The sequence below is a fragment of the Mandrillus leucophaeus genome, unplaced genomic scaffold (assembly GCF_000951045.1).
Source record: "Mandrillus leucophaeus isolate KB7577 unplaced genomic scaffold, Mleu.le_1.0 Scaffold1135, whole genome shotgun sequence".
NCBI lineage: Eukaryota > Metazoa > Chordata > Mammalia > Primates > Cercopithecidae > Mandrillus > Mandrillus leucophaeus.
The window spans coordinates 549219-573013 of record NW_012099599.1 but is presented as its reverse complement, the minus strand read 5'-3'; the positions used below and the strand labels follow the sequence as shown (position 1 = coordinate 573013).

The 23795-nt window shown below is 36.8% G+C and overlaps 1 protein-coding gene across 1 annotated transcript in view; it reads left to right on the top strand.

The window, feature by feature from the left end:
• FARSB (phenylalanyl-tRNA synthetase, beta subunit) overlaps positions 1–23795 on the top strand; it is an 88395-nt gene that overhangs the window by 12139 nt on the left and 52461 nt on the right. Inside the window, exons 4-14 of the mRNA XM_011996028.1 lie at positions 1340–1409; positions 2298–2413; positions 7141–7291; positions 8391–8499; positions 9982–10052; positions 11469–11530; positions 12761–12812; positions 17277–17338; positions 17571–17778; positions 18316–18396; positions 22285–22377. Coding sequence (XP_011851418.1) covers positions 1340–1409; positions 2298–2413; positions 7141–7291; positions 8391–8499; positions 9982–10052; positions 11469–11530; positions 12761–12812; positions 17277–17338; positions 17571–17778; positions 18316–18396; positions 22285–22377 — 1075 coding nt within the window. The remainder of the gene's footprint in view (positions 1–1339; positions 1410–2297; positions 2414–7140; positions 7292–8390; positions 8500–9981; positions 10053–11468; positions 11531–12760; positions 12813–17276; positions 17339–17570; positions 17779–18315; positions 18397–22284; positions 22378–23795) is intronic.

The following is a 23795-nucleotide window of genomic DNA, read 5'->3' as shown; positions in this document are numbered from 1 at the left end:
AGGCTGGTGGATCACTTGAGGTCAGGAGTTCAAGACCGGCCTGGCCAACATGGTGAAACCCTATCTCTACTAAAAATACAAAAATTAGCTGGGTATAGTGGCGTGCACCTGTAATCCCAGCTACTCAGGAGGCTGAGGCACGAGAATTGCTTGATCCCAGGAGGTGGAGGTTGCAGTGAGTTGAGATTTGCGCCACTGCACTCCAGCTTGGGCACCAGAGGGAGACTCCATTTCAAAAAAAAAAAAAAATAGATAGAGGGTAGCGAATATATAAAGTGAAAAAAAATAGCTATTAAAAATTAATTGTTTTTGTTTTTGATTACTTCTACATTATCTGGTCATCTGCAAAAGAATAAGAGTTCTAACTGATGGGCTAGATTCTGAAATTGTGAGGATTTAGGTGAGTGATGGGTATTGGTGAAATGATGATAATTAGGCATTAGGTTAAGGATGTTTAAAATTTTGGAGTTGACCCGGTTGGTTTCCTGCAGGACAATCAGATGCTTTTATTTTAGGATCAAGGATAACTTGTAAGAGTTCATTTCCCAACGCTACCCAATGAGAATCTGTATTTTTACCAGTCACCTTGTGATTTTTATGATCAGACAGAAGTAGGAAAGCAACTTAAAATGTTTTCTACTTAAAGTGAGTCCATGGACCAGTAGCATCTGAATCACCTGAGAACTTACTAGAAATGCAGTCTTAGTTGCCACCCAACACCTACTAATCAGAATCTGTGGTTTAACAAACTTCCCAGTTAATTGTAAGCACGTTGAAATTTGAGAAGCACTGCCTTAAAACAGTAGTTCCCAACTTCTCCCTATGATAAGAGTTCCCTAGAGATGCCTTCAAATTGCACCATTTACCAAATCTTTGTCTTGACTTATTTTATCATCTGGTAATAGTAGGTCCAGATGGAACCAGGGAATCTGTATTTTCCATAAGCTCTGTTTTTTCCTGGAAGCTCAGAATCTCATGGTTAGAATAACTATCATAACTTAAAGGTTATCTAATCCAGTCTCTCAGCTGATGTTGAAATGCTCCTTAAACAATTGCTCAGTTAATGGTTTGTAGCTTCTGCTGGGTTGCTAGCGATAGGAAATACATTACTGTGAAGCATCTTATGTCATTTTTGGACAACTTTAAATGTTAAAAAGTTTGTTAGTTTTTATTTATTTTATTTTATTTTATTTTTAGTGTTCAGCCAAAATTTGACTTGCTATAACTCAACTCATTGCCCTAATTCATTTTGTATACTTCCCATATACAGCATAGAATATAATTATTTTATGTAATGTCTTGATGAATTATGAGTAAATTCATTTAAATATTATTTTAGGATAAAGGCTCCAGTGTATAAACGGGTAATGCCTGATGGAAAAATCCAGAAATTGATTATCACAGAAGAGGTAATAAGGATAAATTCTTATTTTTCCTTAAAATATTTTCTTTTGTATATGTCTGTATAAGGTGGGGAGGAAAAAGAAACAAGATTTACTCTTTTTTGAGACAGGGTCTGGCTCCGTTGCCCAGGCAGGAATGCAGTGGTGCAGTCTTGGCTCACTGCAACCTCTGCTTCTCAGGCTCAAGTGATCCTCCCACCTCAGCTTCCTGAGTAGTTGGGAGTACAGGTACACGCCACCACACCCAGCTAATTTTTTGTATTTTTTAGAAATGGGGTTTCATCATGTTGTCTAGGCTGGTCTTAAATTCCTGAGCTCAAAGGATCCTTCCTCTGCAGCCCCCTAAAGTGCTGGGATTATAGGTGTGAGCCTCTGTGCCTGGCCCAAAGCTTACCCTTCTAAAAAATGTGATTTTCTTTGATCATTTACTAAAATGAGTATATACTTAGTCACTAGCTCTTAAAAAAATTTTTTTAACCTAGGAATGAAAAAGAACAAGCCTTTGCTTTCCATAAATAGTTTTGGATAATAATATCCAATGCATGTTTAAAACACATTTGAGATATAATTGTTTAAATTGTGGAATGTTAATGAAATTTTAAAAGATTTTAAACTTTTCGGAGGCGTTGTTTTGGTAAAAATACGAATTATGAGCAAACTTTTTCTCGATTATTTAATATATTTTCAGAAATCTTAACTGAAATATAAATTCTGTGAAGGTAGTGACTTTGTCTCTAGTTTACCACTTTATTACTTGTTGACTGAATAAATTAATACATACTTGTTTGAATGAAAATATATGCCAGTGGCAAGAGTGCAGCTGCCTTCCTATTACAAGATATTACAAAGAAAAACCTTACTGTTTGCTATCTCTAATGATATTATGAATTTCAGACAGCTAAGATACGTCCTTTTGCGGTAGCAGCAGTTCTCCGTAATATAAAGTTTACTAAAGATCGATATGATAGCTTCATTGAACTTCAGGAAAAATTACATCAGAATATTTGCAGGTTTGTGGTTGCATTTTCTTTCTTCCTTGTCTTCCCCTTTCCCTCTGCCTCCCTATCTCCTTTCCATCCTGATCCCTCACCCTCTTCTCTCTTGCCACTTCTGCCCTCTTTCTATCTCTCCTTCCTTTCTTCCTCTGCAGATTTTTCACACAGCATTTCTGAATTAATAGTATGTGGCAGATTATGAGGATTTAACTTGGCTTTACCAAATACCTGTTACTGCTTGTAAATGGCATATGCATGAAGAAACAGGAGGTATATTTTGAATATTGTATAGAGAAGAATTATCTAGTCCTAGAGACTTCCCTGCTTTTTGTTGTTGTTTTGGTTCAGATCAGCAGTGGATTATACTACTAAGTATAAACCATACTGATAATGAAGTACGATATATCATTTTTAAAATGGAAATAAAATTTTGGCTTATTCTCACTTTTTGAGTGAGAATAATTATAAATTGACAGAACTTGAGTTTAAGTGACTAAATTTTACTTATTCAGTCTTTACATTACTATGCATAATTTCCTGCACAGCTCCCTTTAGGGCAATGATCTTCAAACCTATATAATTTCTGAACTCCTAAAGGTCAGTGAAGGTAACAATGGTAATCCTTGAACTCATTTAAGTATTTCAGAATCCTAATGGAAACTATACACTTACTAATGATGACAAACCTGAGACTTCAGCTAACATATTAAGCTTATTTGTGTTGGTTCTGAAATAGATCAACATAAGTTACTGCATGTCGATACAAAGGTATGATTAATAGTTATATATGTCTCAAATAAAAATAGAAAAAGAATTTTTACTTTTTTATTTTTTTGTATGTGAGATCTGCTGCAATTATTTGCTAATAATTGTAGTTTAGTAAACTACAGAGCCTAGGAGGGGTTTATGTGTATGGGATGGGCTAGGGACGGGATAGAGGGAGAACCATAGACATTTTCTGCTATGATGAAAAACATCTTTGTGCATGTGGTAGAAGCAACACTTTTTTTCAGATTCCAAATAACGTTTATTCCCAGTCCTTTTATATAGAAGAGTTTATATTTCAGCTTGCTAATATGTCATTATTAAGCAAAACAATAACAATTTAAATATAATTTCAAAATTAAGAACAAAATACAAGATTTCTGACAAGTATAGGTGTAACTTAAGTGGCTGAGCTAGATTATCTGCTCTGGCTCTATTATCTTTTTTATTTTAAGAAGCTATTTTAATCTAAACAGACATTGTCTTAATTTAACTTTAAGCTCTGTTTTATTTGGTATTTCTGGAAATCATGAGCTTTTTCTAAGGGGAAGAGAATTGAACACATCCTAATACTTTGTTGTGCCAGAGTTCTTTTCTGTCAGTAAATCCTAATTAACCTCTTTAATGAGCTTTGGAAGTTTATGTATTTCAAGGAATATATTGATATTGTCTAAGTTATTAAATTTATTGACAAAGTTCATAATATTTCCTTATTATCCTTTTAATATCTGTGGTATCTGTAGTGATGTCACCTCTTTCATTTCTCTGTCTTCTCTCTTTTTTTTCCTTTGATCAGTGTGGCTAGAGGTTTATCAGTTTTATTGATCTTTTTCTTTGTTTGTTTGTTTGTTTATTTTGAGACAGGGTTTTGCTCTGTTGTCCAGGCTGGAGTCCGGTGGCATGATCATCTCATTGTAACCTCAAAACTCCTGTGCTCAAGTGATCCTCCTGCCTCAGCCTCCTAAGTAGCTGGAACTACAAGCATGAGCCACCACACCTGGCTAATTTTTTAATTTTTTGTAGAGATACGGGTCTTGCTTTGTTGTCCAGGCTGGCCTTATAGGCTTTAAGTGATCCTCCTGTCTCAGCCTCCCAAAGTCCTGGGGTTACAGGCGTGAACCACTCATTTTATTGATCTTTCAAAGAATGAACTTTTGGTTTCATTGATTCTTCTCTTATTTTTTTCCTCTATTTTTATTGATTAAGCTTCTTTCTTAGGCTAATTAGTCCCTACTGCTGAGGCAAGACCCTTTTGCCTACTGTATCCATTGCTACATGAGCAGTGAAGTTTTAGTCTGTGTGAACATGGAGCACTGTTTCCTCTGATTCCCTTGAGTACTTCTTTCCTGGCCTTGGGTAGTTTTCTCAGCTGCATGTTCTGATCAATAGTGAGCTCACCAGTACTTGAGTGGGACCCTCTGCATATCTTCAGAGTTCTCTCTGTGTGTAGCTCTCTGCTTTTCTCCAGTACTCTGCCCACCTTGGCCTCCCAAACTCTCAGCTATGTCTCTTGCTCTCAGAGTCTCCTGGGCTCCACTGGGCCCTCTTTCCTGCCCTATAGTCAGGGCTCATCTCACTTGTTTACTGTGTCTCAGGGATTGCTGCCCTTCATTGCCTGCTGTTAGGTGCCATAAAAACTATTGCTCCGTACATTTTGCTCTTCGGTTGTTTCAGGCAAGAGTAAATCTAGTGTGTTACTCTGTCTTGGCTTGAAGTACCTAGTGAGTCTTATACTTCAGTTATTTTACTTTTCATCTCTGCAATCCACTGCCTTTAAAAAAAAATAGTTCCTTCTTTTCTGCAGATATTTCCTCATCTATTTATTATGTGTATGTTCTTCCATAATTCTTGAACATTTTTTAGTAGCGGCTTTAAAATCTGTGTGGCAGTATCAGAATCTGGGGCATCTTAGTGTTGGTTTCTATAGACTGGTTTTGTCTGGAGTAAGAGTCATGTGTTCCATATTTCTTCTCATATCTGTTGCCTTTTGATGCATATAGAATATCATATTAGGGAAGAGTCTTGACTTTGCTGTGTTTCTCTGAAGAGTGGTTTTTGTTCTTTCAGGCAAATACTTGAATACTTAGCTAGATTCAGACTCGGCAGTGGTTCAGTTTTCCACTCAGTTCTTTCAGCTTTCAGTTGCTGCTCTTTTATAGCAGGACTTTGAAATTTTTACCATTATGTTAGATAAAATCTTGATTTCTGAATATTTTTGGTTTTTTCATATCTTACTATATTTGGAGTGTTAATCTTTTTCCTGTACATATGTTGTAAACCTTTTTTGTATTTTTTGACTTTTGGTTTCTTTTGGACATGTAAGGTTTTTAATTTGGGTATAGTTATCAGTCTTTTTGTATGACTTTTAGATTTTATGACCTACTTAAGAAGCAGTGTCCTATAATTTTAAGCATATTCTTCTATATTTTCTTATCTTTTTGTTTTGTTTTGTTTTGTTTTTGAGACAGGGTCTCACCCTGTTGCCCAGGCTGGACTACAGTGGTGCAGTCACAGCTCACTATAGCCTTGACCTCCCTGGCTCAAGTGATTCTCCTACCTCAGCCTCCCAAGTGGCTGAGACCACAAGTGTGTGGCACCATAGCCAGCTAATTTTTATATTTTTTGTGGAGTTGGGGGTCTCACCATGTTGCCCAGGCTGGTCTTGAACTCTTGGGCTCAAGCAGTCTTCCTGCCTTGGCCTCCTAAAGTGTTGAGATTTCAGGCATGAGCCACCCCACCTGGCCTCTATATTTCCTTGGAATAATTTTTATGGTGTCTTTTGTATGTGTGCCTGTATGTTTGTCTTTTGCTTTTCAAAATGCTTAGGTCTTTGATTCATCTGGAATTATGTTTTTTTGGTTGCTGATTTGAAGTTGAAATTTTGGTGATGTTTTGAGGTGCTGTTTTAGGATTAAGGGACCAATATTAACATCTAAGAAAACAGACTTTCTTACCTGTGCATTTGTCAATTATTAATTTACCTACATTTATTGAACCATGTATATTTTATCCTGTGATAGTTCTGGGTTTATTATCTTCTGTAAGCATATGAGTAATTGAGTAAAGTAACTCTCCCTTATTGCCTGTTAACATTTCTTTTCAACCCTGTTTATTAAAGTTCTAGTTCACCAGTCCTGCAGTCCTGGAAGCTGACTAAAATTTAATATTAAGCATTTTAAACTAATTTTAGTGCACATACTTTTTAAACTAAAGTATGTTAAGAACACAAATTTTGACCAAGTTCCTCTTTTCAAATTGACTGTTAGAAAGCCAAACTTGTGACCTTTCCTGGTAAGACTTAGGCCTTTAGATTCTAATTCAGAATTAACATTTCCTGGCTCAGTTTTACATCCCTACTTCTATTTCTTTCTCTCCTATTTTGTAGCTTGCTGTAATTTCCTAAAATTACCTTAAATCCTTTGTGGATAAACTGTAGAACAAGTGAAATGAATACCTTTGGAACTTTCCTTATACATTAAAGTAAACTTGAACTGTAATTCAGAGCTCTTAAAATTAAATTTTTTCCACAACTAAAGTAATGCAGCTATGTGATAAAATTTAGGAAAACATAGAAAAGCCAAAAACCCCACAATTTGGTAGTTCATTCTAATTTATTAAAACATGTTTACTTGAGTATATCAAGAAGAAATAGGTTAAAAGAGGTAAAGGAAATGCTAACTTTGAAGATATCTTAGAAACAGCATTTGGGAAAACATAATGGCAAGGAATTTTCTTCAGCTCCTGAAATCATGTGTTTCGTGTAGTTTTGTGATTTCTCAGTACTCTTAATGGTTGTGAGAATTTGTTCATTATATGCCACTAATGATGCCATGTAGTAGCAATATGCTGTTTCAGGGAAGTATCTGAAATAATTTAAAAAAATATGTAGTCTATGTTTATGTGCTTTAGAATATTCAAATCTGTCTCATTCTTCTTTCCTTTCCTCCCTCCTTCTCCCTCACCCTCTCCACAATTAGGAAAAGAGCATTGGTTGCTATTGGCACCCATGATTTGGACACTTTGTCAGGCCCATTTACTTATACTGCAAAGCGTCCTTCAGATATTAAATTCAAGCCTCTAAATAAGACCAAGGAGTATACAGCCTGTGAACTGATGAACATATACAAGGTAAATATTCCTTTTGATTATGCCGCAGCTTCGCAAAAATCATGAAATTCCATCAAAGTCAAGTCTTGCAACTAGGGAAATGTAATGAATACTTTTAAAAAATTGCAGTGTCTGGGCTCCAACCTAGAGATAGTGATTCATCTGATCTAGAGTGGGACCTGAACATAGTTTTATTTTATTTATTGTTACATTTTTAACCTCTGATATGATTTCAGTGTACTGCTAGGATTGAGAACCACTGAAGTAGACCGTACCACATTGTAATCTGCAGTTGAAACTCATGCAAGTCTAAAGAACAGCAAGACTTAGCTAGTGTTTTTTGTGGGAAATACTGTTACAAGCTGTCTATCTCCCATTATTTAGAAGTCCAGCAGGGAAAATGAATTCAGTAGTCACTTTGGATTGTATTTAATAAGTAGAAAAAATCGTTGTCATTTAGAAAAAGCAGTGTCATCTTTGCCCTGATTTGCAAGTGACTTCTTCCGATTTATCTAAATAGTTTTGTCATGGTTTATGTTTCCTTTGAAATGATTCAGGCATACCAGTGCAAATCTGTTTTCATTCTCGAGAAATGACTCAATTATGTGCATTGAATATTGGAAGATTAATTTATATTAGAAAATCTTATAAATTTAGAACTTTCTTTAATTTGGGTCTGTTTTAATGTTTTTCTGACTTTTCCCCTCCTTTATTTTTTATTTTATTTTATTTTATTTTTTTTTGAGATGGAGTCTCGCTCTTGTTGCCCAGGGTGGAGTGCAATGGCGCAATCTCAGCTCACCGCAACCTCCACCTCCTGGGTTCAGGTGATTCTCCTGCCTCAGCCTTCCGAGTAGCTGGGATTACAGACGTGTGCCACCATGCCCAGCTAATTTTGTATTTTTAGCAGAAATGGAGTTTCTCCATGTTGGTCAGGCTGGTCTCGAACTCCTGACCTCAGGTGATCCAGCCGCCTCAGCCTCCCAAAGTGCTGGGATTACAGGCATGAGCCACCATGCCTGGCATTCCCTTCTTTTTTAATATTAGGTCAGTATGTAAACTATAGTGATAGAAATAAAAAAAAACCAAACTAATTTTATTTGACTTAATTTGTTTTCAGACTGATAATCACCTTAAACATTATTTACATATCATTGAAAACAAACCCCTGTATCCTGTTATCTATGATAGCAATGGTGTCGTCCTTTCAATGCCTCCCATCATCAATGGTGAGTTATTTTATAAGCATCACAGATCTTTGCTGTTTCTTTTTAATCTTCAGCATTTCTCTAGAATTCTCAATAGACTTGGCTAAATCAAATTCAAATAACTCATAATCTGAGTATCTCAGGTCCTTTGTAGATTCTAATCATTCTTTTCATTCATTTATTCAACAACATTTTACTGGTGATTCTTATGTAATTTATAATATGTTCATACACTTATAAATATTTTCTGATGCTAGGCTTTGGGTTCTGTTATATTTCTCCCAAGGTTATTGATGTTTTGGTTTTAGCAGGTAATTCACTTGGTTAAACTCAAAGTCAAACTCTGTCATGTCTGTAGCTTTTTTTCTTTTGTGTGTTTTTTTTTTAATTTTGAGACAGGCTCTTGCTCTGTCACTCAGGCTGGAGTGCAGTGGTGCAGTCATGGCTCAGTGCAACCTTAAACTCCTGGGCTGAAGCGATTCTCCCACCTTGGCCTCCCAAAGCCCTGGGATTACAGATGTGAGCTGCCATGCCTAGCCTTGCCTAGTTATATAGTTAAACGAAAGCTTTTAATTTAAATTTTGCCCTCTCAATTCCTTTCTGAAGGCTATTTTTATGAGACAGTTTGAATGTATTTACAAAATTTAATGATGTCTGAGACATAGATGTTTGCCTTTCTGGAGGTAAGAAGGAGGCTTAGCTGATTTGCTATGAGAAGAAGAAGCTTCTTCTCGAGATCTTGGACCCTAGCAGTTACAGCAGTTAAGAACATGGGCCCCAGAGTTAACCAGATCTAGACCCAAATCCTAGCCTTGCTGCTCGTGATCATGGTCAAATAATTTAATCTCTCTAAACTTAGTTTCTGGCCAGCAATTATATCATGGGGTTGTGGTAAAGATTAGAGGAGACAACCTGTGTTAAGTGCTTGACATAGCACCTGACACATTGTATGCATTCAGTAAAGGCCTGTTAATTATTTTATTTTTACTCTTCAACTTGCAGTGGGAGCTTTAAATAAAAATTGTTTTTCCCTTTGCTCTTAAGGTGTTAGTTTTTTTTTTGTTGTTGTTTTTTGTTTTTTTGAGACAGAGATTTGCTCTTGTTGCCCAGGCTGGAATGCCATTGCACCATGTCGTGTCATTGCACCATCTCAGCTCACCGCTACCTCTGCCTCCTGGGTTCAAGTGATTCTCCTGCCTCAGCCTCCCAGGTAGCTGGGATTACAGGCATGTGCCACCATGCCTGGCTAATTTTGTATTTTTAGTAGAGAAGGAGTTTCTCTGTGTTGGTCAGGCTGGTCTCGAACTCCTAACCTCAGGTGATCTGCCCAACTCGGCCTCCCAAAGTGCTGGGATTACAGGTGTGAGCCACCGTCCCTGGCCAAGGTGTTAGTTTTTAATATGTTTTACATTTAAAATGTAGTTTCTGTTTTGTTGAGCTTAATAGTGCACTTCTATTTCTAAAACTAGTTATTCTGTTGTTACTGTTTTGTGTTCATTGCAGGAGATCATTCCAGAATAACAGTAAATACTAGAAATATTTTTATTGAATGCACGGGAACTGACTTTACTAAGGTAAATAAAACTTTTACTCAATTTTTGTATGATCAGATGGGACAGATTTTATTTCCAGATGAAGACTAAATGGCTAAAATTTAAAATATGTGCATTTTGTAGGTGGGAACATATTTTAGAAATTTAGACAATTAAAAAGATAGAGATATTCTACACTTTGGTTATGGTGCTTTCATTAATTCGACAGATGTTTAGTGAACACCGAGTTATCTTTCCAGTGCCAGGAATTTAATAATGAGTTACATGTTTCTTCACATGAAAGAACTCCTGCTGGGAGAGTTAGTCATGTACATAACTATAAAACACAACATGGAATGAGTACTGTAGGGAGATCCATATAAATTGTTTATCTAGTTGACTTAATTTGTATGTGGAGTAATTTGGTTAAAAAAAAAAAGAAAAGAAAAATGAACTGGGTTGAAGAAGCTTTGTTTAGTAAATTGATAAATGGTTTATGCACACAGAATTATCTAGACTATAATTCTACACCCACTTTTAGTCAGTTCATCTATTGGATTGGATTGCTATGAAAGCTTTTCTATGACATATGACTTCTTTACATATGTTAAATGAGGTGGCAGTTAAAGAATTTAAGAAAGGTAACCTCAAATGGCAGGAGAAGGCTGGAGTATAGAAATAGGGCAAATAAATGGTATTCATGTACATCTTATAGGATTAGAGACCATTGTAAGGTATTTCATTTATAACTTTTATGTACTCCTTGCCTTCAGAAATACTGTCAGGGTAATACAGCTTTAATATTAATTTTTTTAAAAAGTTTAATTCATGCATTTACAGACCTTGAATGTCTTTGCTGAAGCCTGTATATATAGGAGTGAAATATATATATAAGAGTAAAGCATATATTCCAATAAGGTCACTGTATTTTTTTTCTAAGAATTTTTTTTGAAATAGATAAATATTTAACAAATCTATATGATCTTTACTACATGCCAATGTATTTAATCTTCATAAGAACCAGACAAGATAGGAACTTTCATTATCTCCTTAACAGGTTAGAAAAGTGGCTTGCCCAATGTCATACTGCTAGTAAGTGCTAGCCAGGATTCAAGCAGTCTGGCTTCAGAGACTTAGGAGATTGTTAAGATTTATTCCAGTAATTAGCCATTTGTCTCTGTTGAAGCCCAGTGAACCTGAGGTTGGGGGTAGTGAGGGAACGAAACGATTTGTCTCAGTCATGGATTATAACTGTCAGAGAACTGCATAAACGCAGAACACCTGAAGATAAGGCGAGACCTACTCTTGCTTTTATTCCACTTCCTTTCTTAAAATGTATATGTATATGTAAAGGTCCGTTAGATGTTTGGGGACACAATTATATTAAATATTTATTCATTTCCATCTGAGTGAAGAGAATATAGATTACTATAATACTTGCTTTTCTTTTCTTTGCAGGCAAAAATAGTTCTTGATATTATTGTCACCATGTTCAGTGAATACTGTGAGAATCAATTTACGTAAGTTCATCCAGCACCTTTATTGATGGCCCATTGTTCTGAAGGCAAGGCTTTGCGCTAAATATAAAGATAGGCCAGGTGTGGTGGCTCACACCTATAATCCCAGCACTTTGGGAGGCTGAGGCGGGAGGACTGCTTGAGCCCCGGAGTTCAAGACCAGCCTGGGCAACATAGGAAGACACCGTATCTACAAAAAATTAAAAAATTGCTTGAGTTTGGTGGCTTGCTCCTGTGGTTCCAGCTATTGGGGAGACTGAGACAGCAGGATTGCTTGATTCTGGGAGGTCAAGGCTGCTGTGAGCTATGTTTGTGCCACTGCACTCGAGACTGGATCATAGAACGAGACACTGTCTTAAAAAAAAAATGAATGAATAAACAAATAAATATAAAGATTAAAAATGTGGTTCCTGTAACTAGAACATATAATCTGTTCAGGGAGATAAGACATATGCATAAATATTGGATAAAGTGATAAGCGTTAAGTACTTTAAAAAGTTTCGGTGATATTCTGGCTGTTTGTAAGGGCAAGTTACTGCCAGCTGATACAATCTGAGAAGGCTTCATGGAGGCAACGAAATTTAAGCTGTGTTTGGGGATCACTGGATTTGAGAATATATAGTTGGAAGAACAGCAAAAGAACAGCTAGAGGTAGAGAGGCATATGTAAGAGCAAAGCATGTATCCCATATCGGTAAGATTACTGTATTTTTTCCAAAGCATATTTTTAGTTTAAAAAGCTATTTAACAAATCTATATGATCCTTAGTACTAGCATCGTAGTTTATTCTAGAATATTAATATAATTGAAAACAAATATATAACTGTAGAAAGCGTGATTGAAATTATATGGGCAGTATCAGGTTTTTTTTCAATTGATTTTTATTTCAGTGATTCTGTCAGTTTTATTGTGTAACACACTGCCCTGGTAAAGCCTAGAATGTGTGTGTCAATATTGGCAAGGAGTCCCCGTAGGATGCATGCTTTGCGGTACTGGGAAATAAACCTTTCAAGGAAGTGGTGCCTGAAAAGGACATTGGAGCCCTAGGAGATGAAACGGTAGAGTAATATTGTATATAGCAAGATCAATCCAAACAGTGTTGGAATGCGATAGATGGAATATGTTGAGGCTGTAGTTGTAGCCCAAATGAAAGATTTGATAACCATACACATGTCTATAATTTATGGCACATCATTTTTTTCTTAAGTATTTTATTTCTGACTTTTGTTTTCAGGGTCGAAGCTGCTGAGGTGGTTTTTCCTAATGGAAAATCATATACCTTTCCAGTAAGTGCTTAAGAAATGACTTCATGATTATGACAACAATACTAATAATAATGGCTAGAGACCACTCATGTTCTGTCTGTCTATCCGTCCCCTACCTACCCACTCGTGTGCCAGCTGCTATACTGTGTGCATTACATGGATTTAGTCCTCACAATCGTCCTGTGAGGATAGGTGCTATTATTATGCTTTTTCCGGATGGAGTCCCTGAGACTTTGAGATGTTAAATACCTTGCTTATCATTTTTAAGTGGTAGAGCTAGAATCTAAATTCAGACAGTTTGACTGCAGCTGTCAACACACAACATTATACAACAACATTGTGTGGTCATAATTCCTCTGATTTATTCTCCTATTAACTAATTAACTGAGTAGTTTTTTAAAAAAAGTTTTTTTAATTGGCACATAATAATTATACGTATTTATGGGGTACAGTGTGATGTTTCAATACATGTATATAATATGTAATGATCAAATCATGGTAGTTGGTATAGCCATCATATCAGACATTTACTGTTTTGTTGTGTTGGGAACATTCATAGTCTGCTCCTCTATATTTGAAAATATACAATAAATTTTTGTTAATTATATTATAGCATCCTACAGTGCTGTAGAACAATAGAACTTATTAAATAAGTAATTTATAGTCTCACTCCTTTTAAGATTACTCAACCCTCCGAACGTAGTCTGTTCACACTTGAATTAACAGTTGCTGAAGGCCATCACTGTAACTAATAAATAATTTCAAATGTATTATTAAGACTAATTTAGTAGTAAGCACACAGTTATTGTCAAGACATAAGATCTTGGTAAAAAATCTAAACCAGTATTATTCCTGGGGGGTTTTGTCCCCCTCACCCAAGTGACTTGACATAAAGATAACTGTTCTAAAACATAACAGTATCACAGTCACTTTGTGGTTCTCATACAGTGAGGGCATTCTTTGATGAGCTTTTTCTTCCCCTTTGAATCTTTCACTATTCCCTTGTCATTTATGAAGTAAATCACAGCCTGAAATGGTTTCTGCTATTTAAATAGCTTTTACAGTAGATGAAACCTGCTAAGATCAAAACCTCCCCATTCCAGAAGACATTAACATTTAACATCATATTTTATTCTAAGCATTAATTATACTTCAAAATACACATATAACTGTATGAAGCATAACTGAAATCATATAGGCAATATTTTTAAAAGTTGATTCGGATTTAAGTATCTATTATAAGTTAACTTTTGTTATTTAACAAACTACCCCCAAGACTTAGTGGCTTAAAACAACAACCATTTATTTATCTCATGATTCTCTTGGTCACTACAGTGGTTTTCCTGGTCTGAGCAAGTCTGGCTAATCTCTGCAGGGCTTACCCATATGTAGTCAGTTGACTGGTTGGCTAGCAACTGGATGATCTGGGATGGCCTCACTCATGTCTGCTTCTTGGCAGTGGGGTCAACAACTCCAGTGTCCCTCATCATACAGCAGGCTAGCTTGGGCTTTTTTACTTGGGGTTACAGGGTTCCTAGCAGCAAGAGAGCATGCCCAGTGCCCAGGTGTTTTTCAAATATTATTCTGTTGGCCAAAGCCAGTCATGTGGCTAGATTTGATGGGTGGAGAAATAGATGCCATCTCCTGATTGGAAGATTGGCAGTATCACATTGCAAGGCCATGGATACAGAGAGGGGGGAAATTTGTGGCCGTTTTTACAGTTTACGACAGTAGCAATTGGGATTAGCTGGAGATAGCTTTTTAGATGGTTTTAAAATTATGTCAGAGAGTTTCTTTTTCTTCTTCTTCTTTTTTTTTTTTTTTGAGGAGTCTCGCTCTGTTGCCCAGGCTGGAGTGCAGTGGCGCAATCTCGGCTCACTGCAAGCTCCGCCTCCCAGGGTCATGCCATTCTCCTGCCTCAGCCTCCCGAGTAGCTGGGACTACAGGTGCCCGTCACCACACCCAGCTAATGTTTTTTTGGTATTTTTAGTTGAGACGGGGTTTCACCGTGTTAGCCAGGATGGTCTCGATCTCCTGACCTTGTGATCCGCCTGCCTCGACCTCCCAAAGTGCTGGGATTACAGATGTGAGCCACCGCGCCCGACCTCTTTTTAATATGAAGATTTTATAGTGTTAATAAAAGTGATTGTATATTTTTGGGAAGAAAATGAGAAATATATTTTAATATTTGGTTCACTCTTCTCCTCATATGGATAATCCCTTAAAGTCATGTATTTGTAATATAGAGATCTTTCATAAATTTGAAATGATGAGCTTTCTGAAAAGGAGTACTGCATGAGTGTTTTGGCATTTGTTCATTTATTTCTTCCTAAACTTAAATTAGAACAGCTTTTCTTAGGGAAGGATCCTCTGGGGGAAACTGATTCTCTCTCACATGAAATAGCATCTTTTCTTAAACTCTTTGAAAGTTTTTTTTTCTTGTGTTTTGTAATTTCATAGAAAAGTATAAAGTGGTTTTTTTTTGTTTTTTTTTTTTAATTTTTTTTTTTTTGAGACGGAGTCTCGCTCTGTCGCCCAGGCTGGAGTGCAGTGGCACAATCTCGGCTCACTGCAAGCTCCGCCCCCCAGGGTCACGCCATTCTCCTGCCTCAGCCTCCCGAGTAGCTGGGACTACAGGCGCCCGCCACCGCGCCCGGCTAATTTTTTGTATTTTTAGTAGAGACGGGGTTTCACTGTGTTAGCCAGGATAGTCTCGATCTCCTGATCTTGTGATCCGCCCGCCGCGGCCTCCCAAAGTGCTGGGATTACAGGTGTGAGCCACCACGCCCAGCGAAAAGTATAAAGTTTTAAAGTAAGAGAACTAGAGGAGATAAGTTGTCAGTAGTCAGACAGACTAACGGTGTGTGCTTTGGAATTGGGTTGTCTTAATTTATTTATTAATTCATTAATTTGTTCATTAGTTACTTTTTTTTGTTTGTTTGAGATGGAGTCTTGCTCTGTTACCCAGGCTGGGGTGCAGTGGCGCCGTCTCAGCTCACTGAAACCTCCACCTCCTGGGTTCAAGCGATTCTCCTGCCTCAGCCTCCCGAGTAGCTGGGATTACAGGCTCGTGCCACCACGCCCGGCTAGTTTTTGTATTTTTAGTAGAGATGGGGTTTTACTATGTTGGCCAGGCTAGTCTCGAACTCCTGACCTCAGGTGATCCACCTGCCTCGACCTCCCAAAGTGCTGAGATTACAGGCATGAGCCACCATGCCCAGCCATTTGTTACTACTTATATGCATGCATTCACTCATCAAATATATATACCAAATGCTTATTATCTGATAATCATTTTCTAAGCACTGGGCATATAGCAACACTTGGACTTGGCAGTTTACTATTATGACCTGGAACTAATTATTCACCTAAAATTCAAATTCCTTACCTGTCAAATGAGAATACTAATAGCATTTGTTGTGAGGATTAAGTAAGATTATCTTAAAAGTGTATCTTGTATTGTTCATCTCATAATAACTATTTAGTTCATAGTAACCATTGAGAAAAGTGACTTACTACTTTGTAATCTTCACCTTGTGCCTCCCAAACCCTGCAGTGCATTCTCATCACCTGGGGATTTTGAAAACGTGCAGATTGGGCTTCAGTAGCTCTGGTGCCACTGCCACTAGCTATCAAGACCTGCAGTCAGCCTTTCTCATGAGCACTTAGGTGATGCTGGTGCTCTGAGGTGCTCTTAGGTCTACTCTGAGGACTGTAGTTTGTGTAGCAAGGTTCTGGACCATTGCCCTTACTTGAATCAAAACAGGTCTTTAAATTTATGACCTTTTTGCTAGTGACATGTTATACTTTTGAGAGTAATTGAGTGATAAGAAATATTCATAAAGACATTTCCAAAGGTGTTGAAAAGCCTGGGTTTTTATGTGTGTGTTCTCACATCACTAATATGGTGGAGTTACATGCTGTCTGAAGAAGACTGAGAACCAAATTCATTAGATACTCCTACCCCTATTGTCTTCTGGAGCAGATTGGTAGCCATAACATCATTGCATTTCCCCACCTGGAAATTGTAAGAAAAGAATATCTTCATCATGCTCTTAGACTTAGTATGATGAACATTGTGACATTGGAATTACTCTTTCTTGCTCATATCCATCTGCTTGCATGGGACAAGACTGAAAATCTTTAGCAGGGTTCATAAACATCTTTGGAATGATGTAGCACAGCAGTGTTTTACCATGGGGAATGGGGATTGACTATCTGAAAGGGAAAAATGTTTGGCATTTTATATTATTTCCAGGCAGTGCAAACTGTCTAGCAAGTAGGATGTTCACGTATGAATCTAATGTAACAAATTTATACCTCATAATACTGTTTTTGAAACATCAAGTTTATTCTCAATCTGTGGCTCTAATGACAATTTCTTGGGAACGTAATCGAACTGCAATAATGACTAATTTAATGGAAAAGAGTCTAAAGCTGTATCTGATGGGAAATGATTTACTTTTTAAACTCTTTCTCTTTAAGGAATTAGCTTACCGAAAGGAGATGGTGAGAGCTGACCTCATTAACAAAAAAGTTGGAATCAGGTATGCTCTGAAAACTTCACTTAATTCAAGAACAAAGTACACATATGACTAATTTTTTTTTGCGATCCTTCAGAGTCGGTTACGGAATGATAAAACATCAGTAAACATGTCTAGTTTCTGATAGAACTCAAAAAGAAAGATTACTATTTCAGCTAGTAGCGTATGTTGAAACACAATGCAAACATTAAAAAATAATCCAATGAAGTTTATGGTTTGTTCATTCCTTTTTCAGAGAAACTCCAGAAAATCTTGCCAAACTTCTGACAAGGATGTATTTAAAATCAGAAGTCATAGGTGACGGGAATCAGATTGAGATTGAAATCCCTCCAACCAGAGCTGACATTATCCATGCATGTGATATTGTAGAAGATGCAGCTATTGCTTATGGATATAACAACATTCAGATGACTCTCCCGAAAACTTACACCATAGCTAATCAAGTAAGATTGCACCCTTAAATAAACACTCCTTATTGTTAGAAACTGATTATTGAAAGCCAGGAAGGCTTCGAGAAAACAGAACGTAGGAATCAAGCAGTATTTGGACATGCTCTGCAATGAGAGGCATTTGCTATGGAGAGGATACAAAACAGATGCCCAAATGATTAGAGTAAGTTGAAAACCTGTGATGACTAGTTCTTTGAAGAAAGACAGGTTTCGAGTTTGGAGCCCTTGTTGAATCTCTCAGAGGTTCATTTTCTCAACTTGGGCCTGAAGGCAGAAGCTGTGTGTGGGAGAGATGGAAGTGGGGGTGGTTTATACATCTGTGTAAAAGCAGAGCGGTGGCAGAACGGTGGGGAGGGAGGAGGTAATATTGGTAGGGAAATGGTGGCATTAGCAGTACGTAAGGGTGAAAAGGTATTTAATCTTTTAAACATTTTTATTTAAAAAATTATTTAATGACATGTTCTGTATAAATCTCCCTTTTAAAAAACAAGAAATATTGAGGTGAAATCAAATGGATACTTTTTTTTTCAGTTTCCTCTTAATAAGCTCACTGAACTTCTCAGATATGACATGGCAGCCGCTGGCTTCACTGAAGTGCTTACCTTTGCCCTGGTATGTCTTACATGCTTTTTCTGCCCAGCTTATTGTTTACTTAGACTCTCTGAATTATTTATTCTATGATTCTTTATAAGAATTTATAAAATCTAGACTGTTAGAACTTCCAGATTCTGAAAGAAAACCTTTGTTACTTGAGATTATACAATTCCTGGAAAAGTAATGTTGAAGCTTTTCTTTTTACAGCCACAAAAGAAAATGAAGGCCTAGAAAAAAATACTTTAAATGACAGATGACAAAGTATTTTATAGTTTGATGTGAGTGTTGAGAGTTCACAATGTATTTCATAACCAAATTTATTAAGTTAGAATATTTGGTCTTAATTTGGTTATGGCTGTGCCCACTAGATGCCGCCCTGGGTAAAGGCTTGTGGGCTGTTCCACATTATATTAATTTCTTTGTCTTTGAACATGTTCACAAACATTTGCTTTGAGTTGAAAAGCTGACATAAAAGGCCTAAATCAGGAAATGACTTTTATTACAAAATCAGAAGGAAATCTCCCTCCCCCACCAGATTGACTATATGAAAGAATAAAATGTGTATGCAATTTGTAGTTCCATTTTTCCCTCTTGCTGAGCATTTCTGCGATGCCTACAATGTAGTTCTTCAGCATTCAAGTATGTTTAATCTATGAGGGGAAAGGAAGCTACTTCTTTTTCTCCTCTGCAACTCAGCCCTAGCCCTGAAATTCTCAATCTTTTATGGTATTTAAAGGACCCTACTTCTAGTTTGCTTAATACTTTGATTTTTCTGATTCAGCAGTCATTCATTCAACATTTGTTGAGCATTTATTATATGTCAGGCACTGCACCAGTGAGGAAGCCTGAGGCTGAGAGAGGATAAGTACGTAGCACATTTTACACGGACAGCAGGAGAACTGCTGTGTTCCTGGCCACTATACTTGCATGATCTCATTATATCATGAGCAGAGTCCTGACCTTGGCCTCCTAGAACAGTGCTTTTCCATGGTCTCATACCATGTACGCTAGGTCTGCAATGCCGTGTCATTCATCTGTGTACATATATATACACATATTTGTAGTTGTGAGCATCCACGATTTCATGTAAAATGAAATACCAAAAATAACATTGAGAAATATATTTTTATTTTTTAAAACATATGAGTGTCATAGGAATACACCTTATTTTAAAGGACTCATACTTTAACCATGTAGAGTAAACCATAACAGTTCTCTTCCTCACTTCGAATCCTCTTTTCCTCCCCAGAAACAACTGCTGTTAAAACTTGGATATGCATTTTTCTCTGCCCTTTTATATTAGTGGTGCAGTTTAATTTTGTAACCTTGGAGACTCATGTGTCTTTAGAGGAGCACAGAGGCTGAGTCTTGACTAGTGGCTTCTCTGCAGGGAATGTTTACCCTGTGCCAAGGGCTTTGTGTACATGATTCCGTTTCTTCTCAGTATACTCCTGTGAAGTAGGCGTTCCTGTCTTTCACAGCAGTTAATTTAAGTAACTTGTCCTACGCCGTGGCTGTGGATCAGGGATTCCCGCCCATGCCTGTCTGCATCCAAGGCCTGTGACTGAACTGTCACACCAGGGATGTTAGAAACAGTCTGTTCAGCTGTCCAAAGTCACTTTAATATATTCATTGTTTATCACTGAGGGGAAGAGAAAGGGGTGAGCTCCTAGAGAGTTTCAGATTTGTACTAAATTTTCCTGTAGGAATTTTAACATTAAAGATGTTTACAAAGATGTTTATAGGCAAGCCTAAGCATCACTGAGCAAAGACGGTCTATGTTGTTAAATCCAGTTTTGCACAAGAGTAACAGCCATTTTTTTTCCCTGAAACCTAGTCCCTGACTTTCCAAGTGTAAATAATTCACATTTCATCATAATGATTTTTGCTATATCTGCATAGTAGTTATAATATATTCTTTTAAATTGGCTCACTTTTAAGTTGACCTATGTACTTCAGCCTTGTTATAGGAATAATATCTGTAAAAATTATGAGGTTCATTTACTTGTTGTATTTTTCTAACACATTAAAATAAACACATAAATATTAACATTAAAAAAGTTCCTGGCAGGCATGTAATCCCGTGCACTTTGGGAGGCCTAGTTGGGCGGATCACTTGAGGCTACGAGTTCGAGACCAGCCTGGCCAACTTGGCAAAACCCCGTCTCACTAAAAATACAAAAATTAGTCAGGTGTGGTGGTGCACACCTGTAATCCCGGCTACTCGGGAGACTGAGGCAGGAGAATCGCTTGAATCTGCCTGGGAGATGGAGGTTGCAGCAAACCGAGATTGCGCCACTGAACTCCAGTGTGGGCGACAGAGTGAGACTGTCTCAAACAAAAAAAAAAGTTTCTTACTGTGTACTAACTACTGCCACTTCAGGGTAGCTTAATTTAAATTGCCTCTTGTCACTATCCCTTATTATCCATCGCCGTGATAAAATACAAGGTCACTTAGATACACAGCTGCATTGCCATGTGTCTGTGTAGTGTTTTTTCCTTTTACACAGAGAACTAGTTTCATTTGAGAGTAGATTGCTTCATGTCAATTGCATTTCCTAATTAATCAATCAAATTATACCTAAATGTTGGTATAAAACTTCTTTATGCTGTGGGGAAAACGCTTATCCCCAGTGTGCCTGCCACCATTCTCCACCTCAGCAGCCATAGCAGATCAGGGAGCTGTTTTCTGCTATGCCTGGATGTGGCTTCAGGATCTTTCTCTGGAAAGCATGGCAAGAATCACTAGAACTGACATTGACATGAAATGAATTCTTCTTACCATTTCAGTTGGTGTGTGCCATTTTGTTTTAATAAGTGAAATGCATGCCAACTAGCCTTTGAAAACTAGTTGTAGAACAGTATAATGAACAATATTGCCTAACATTGGAAAATAGTACAATAATCTGATAGTACGTCAGTTTTTGTGTTACGTTTTAAATGCTCTTTCAAAAAGCTAGCATTAATATACATGATAATAATTTATCCTTGGTAATGATTTGTCAGTTATCATCATTGTTGATATTTTTTGAGTGCTTACTCTGTGCCAGGCACCCACTTGCATTATCTCATTATAACATTTATTATTAAACTTGATGTATCTAATCGTCAGTGAGTTTTTAATTTCATAACTTCTGCCTACAATGCTGGTTTCTGAGGGTGGCAAGCATCTTTCTCTTTGATCACTGGGTACTCAGCAGTTTATTTGTTGTAAGAGTTTCAGGCATGTGCACAGAAGTTAAGTGATACAATAAAAGAGCACTGGGCAGAGTTCCAGTCACTTGAATTCTGTTCTCAGTCCTACTGTTCTGCCACAAGTCAGTGTGGATTTAGCAAGGGTTACAATGGTAGTCAAAATGGAAAGTCATGAAATACCAAGGAGGGAGAGAAAGTTTCTGACTAGAGTCATTAGGAATATTATTACGGAAGAGAGGTCATTTAAGTCTGCCTTAGGGAATAGCAGCAAGTGGGGCTGGGATGGCATTTCAGGTAAGGTAGGGAAACATAAGGTTTAGGGAATGGCTAGGCCATCATGGGAGATTAGATTGGAAAGATAAATCGGAAACTAGCTTAGGAAGGGCCCGAGTACAGTTTATACCATCTCCACGTGAAAAATTTACTTTAGCTCTGTATGATGCCTAGGACTCATTGTGAAAGAAGTATTAATGTTAAATTCCATCTGCTGCGGGCCTGAGATTGATGTATATTTATTCTTAGCTTATTCTTTTTATTTGTTTATTATTATTTTTATTACATTTACTCCAGCTGACAGCAGGCCTATTCTTAACTTGCTGATATATGTAGAGAATATACATTGTTCTTAGAAGTTGACTTACAGCATTACTTTTTATTTTAAACTTAAGTAATTGCTTTTCCATATTAATCTGTTTTGTATGTACTTCACAGTGCTCCCAAGAAGATATAGCTGATAAACTTGGTCTGGATATCTCTGCAACAAAGGCAGTCCACATAAGTAATCCTAAAACAGCTGAATTTCAGGTAAGAATTTTAAGTAGGTGAGAATTCAGGTAAAAACCGAGAAGCAGTACATGAGTTAGGAGAAGTCTCTTCAGTTATTATACCTGAGATGGTGAAATCTTAGAGCTTTTTTATAGTATCTTCTTGGGTAAGTTTATAGTTGGTTATTACATGCTATGCTGCCAAAAATTCTTAACACTTTTAAAAATAATATTTTCTTGATTAGCTTCATACTGGGTTCTTACTTGCTTTGTATTATCTGGCCCAGTCTCTCTTGTCTGAACTTTCCATTTCGTAATTGATTTTTTAACACTATTTTCTGATTTCATCTTTTTTTTTAATTTTTATTTTTTGAGACAGAGTCTTGCTCTGTTTCTCAGGCTGGAGTACAGTGGCATGATCTCGGCTCACTGCAACCTCTGCCTCCCAGGTTAAAGCGATTCTCCTGCCTCAACCTCCCAAGTAGTTGGGATTATAGGTGTGCGCCACGATGCTTGGCTAATTTTTGTATTTTTAGTAGAGAGGGGGTTTCACCATGTTGGTGAGGCTGGTCCTGAACTCCTGACCTCAAGTGATCCACAAAGTGACCCTGGCCTCCCAGAGTGCTGGGATTACAGGCATGAGCCCCTGCACCTAGCCAGATTTCATCTCTTTTCCGTTCATTTGTAATAAAAGAACAAAACCTGTTCCCAGTTCCTCCATAAGTCATTCACTTTGAAATTGCCCATTATATCAGTTCTTGACTGTGCTGCTTATTTCTTTTATTGTAATTGTCTGAGTTTTTGGCAGTTTCATTTAGAGTTTAGGAATATTTAAATGAGAATGATACTACCTTAATATTAAGTATTAAGTGATTTGTGTTATAGATTAGGATATTAACTATAAAGGGAGGGCATTTAAAAATTATAGCATCTTTGCTTATTAATAACTTTAAATAGTTCTATCTCTTTTATACTAATAAGCTCTTGTTCTGTTTCTCTTGCATGTACACATCTGTGTTTTTTAACCCAGATTTTAGAGAAAATCATGTCTTCTAGAATCAAGGGGAATCTTAGAACTGGAAGGCTATATTTTAAAGAAGGTTAATGCTATTATAAATAATATCTGAATTCTGATTTGAAATCGTTTCTTTGGATTTGGGTTTTTACTTATACAAAAATAAGGGATGGGTTAGTTCTAAAAACAATTCTAAAAGTTCTGAAAGTGTTTAAATCTAAATTTAAAAATTCTAAATTTTATCTATAGAACCACCTACTAATGTTGTAGATTACAGCTAGACTAATTAAAGAGCTAATTGGTAATATATATCAAGTATATGAATTCTTTATCTATATTTAGGGTCAGAACTTTGAAGAATCCTTATACTAATTTTGGAAGGATTATAATAATGAATTGTTATATTTTGTTTTCTGAGGTCTAGTTTCCTATTGCTTTTAAAA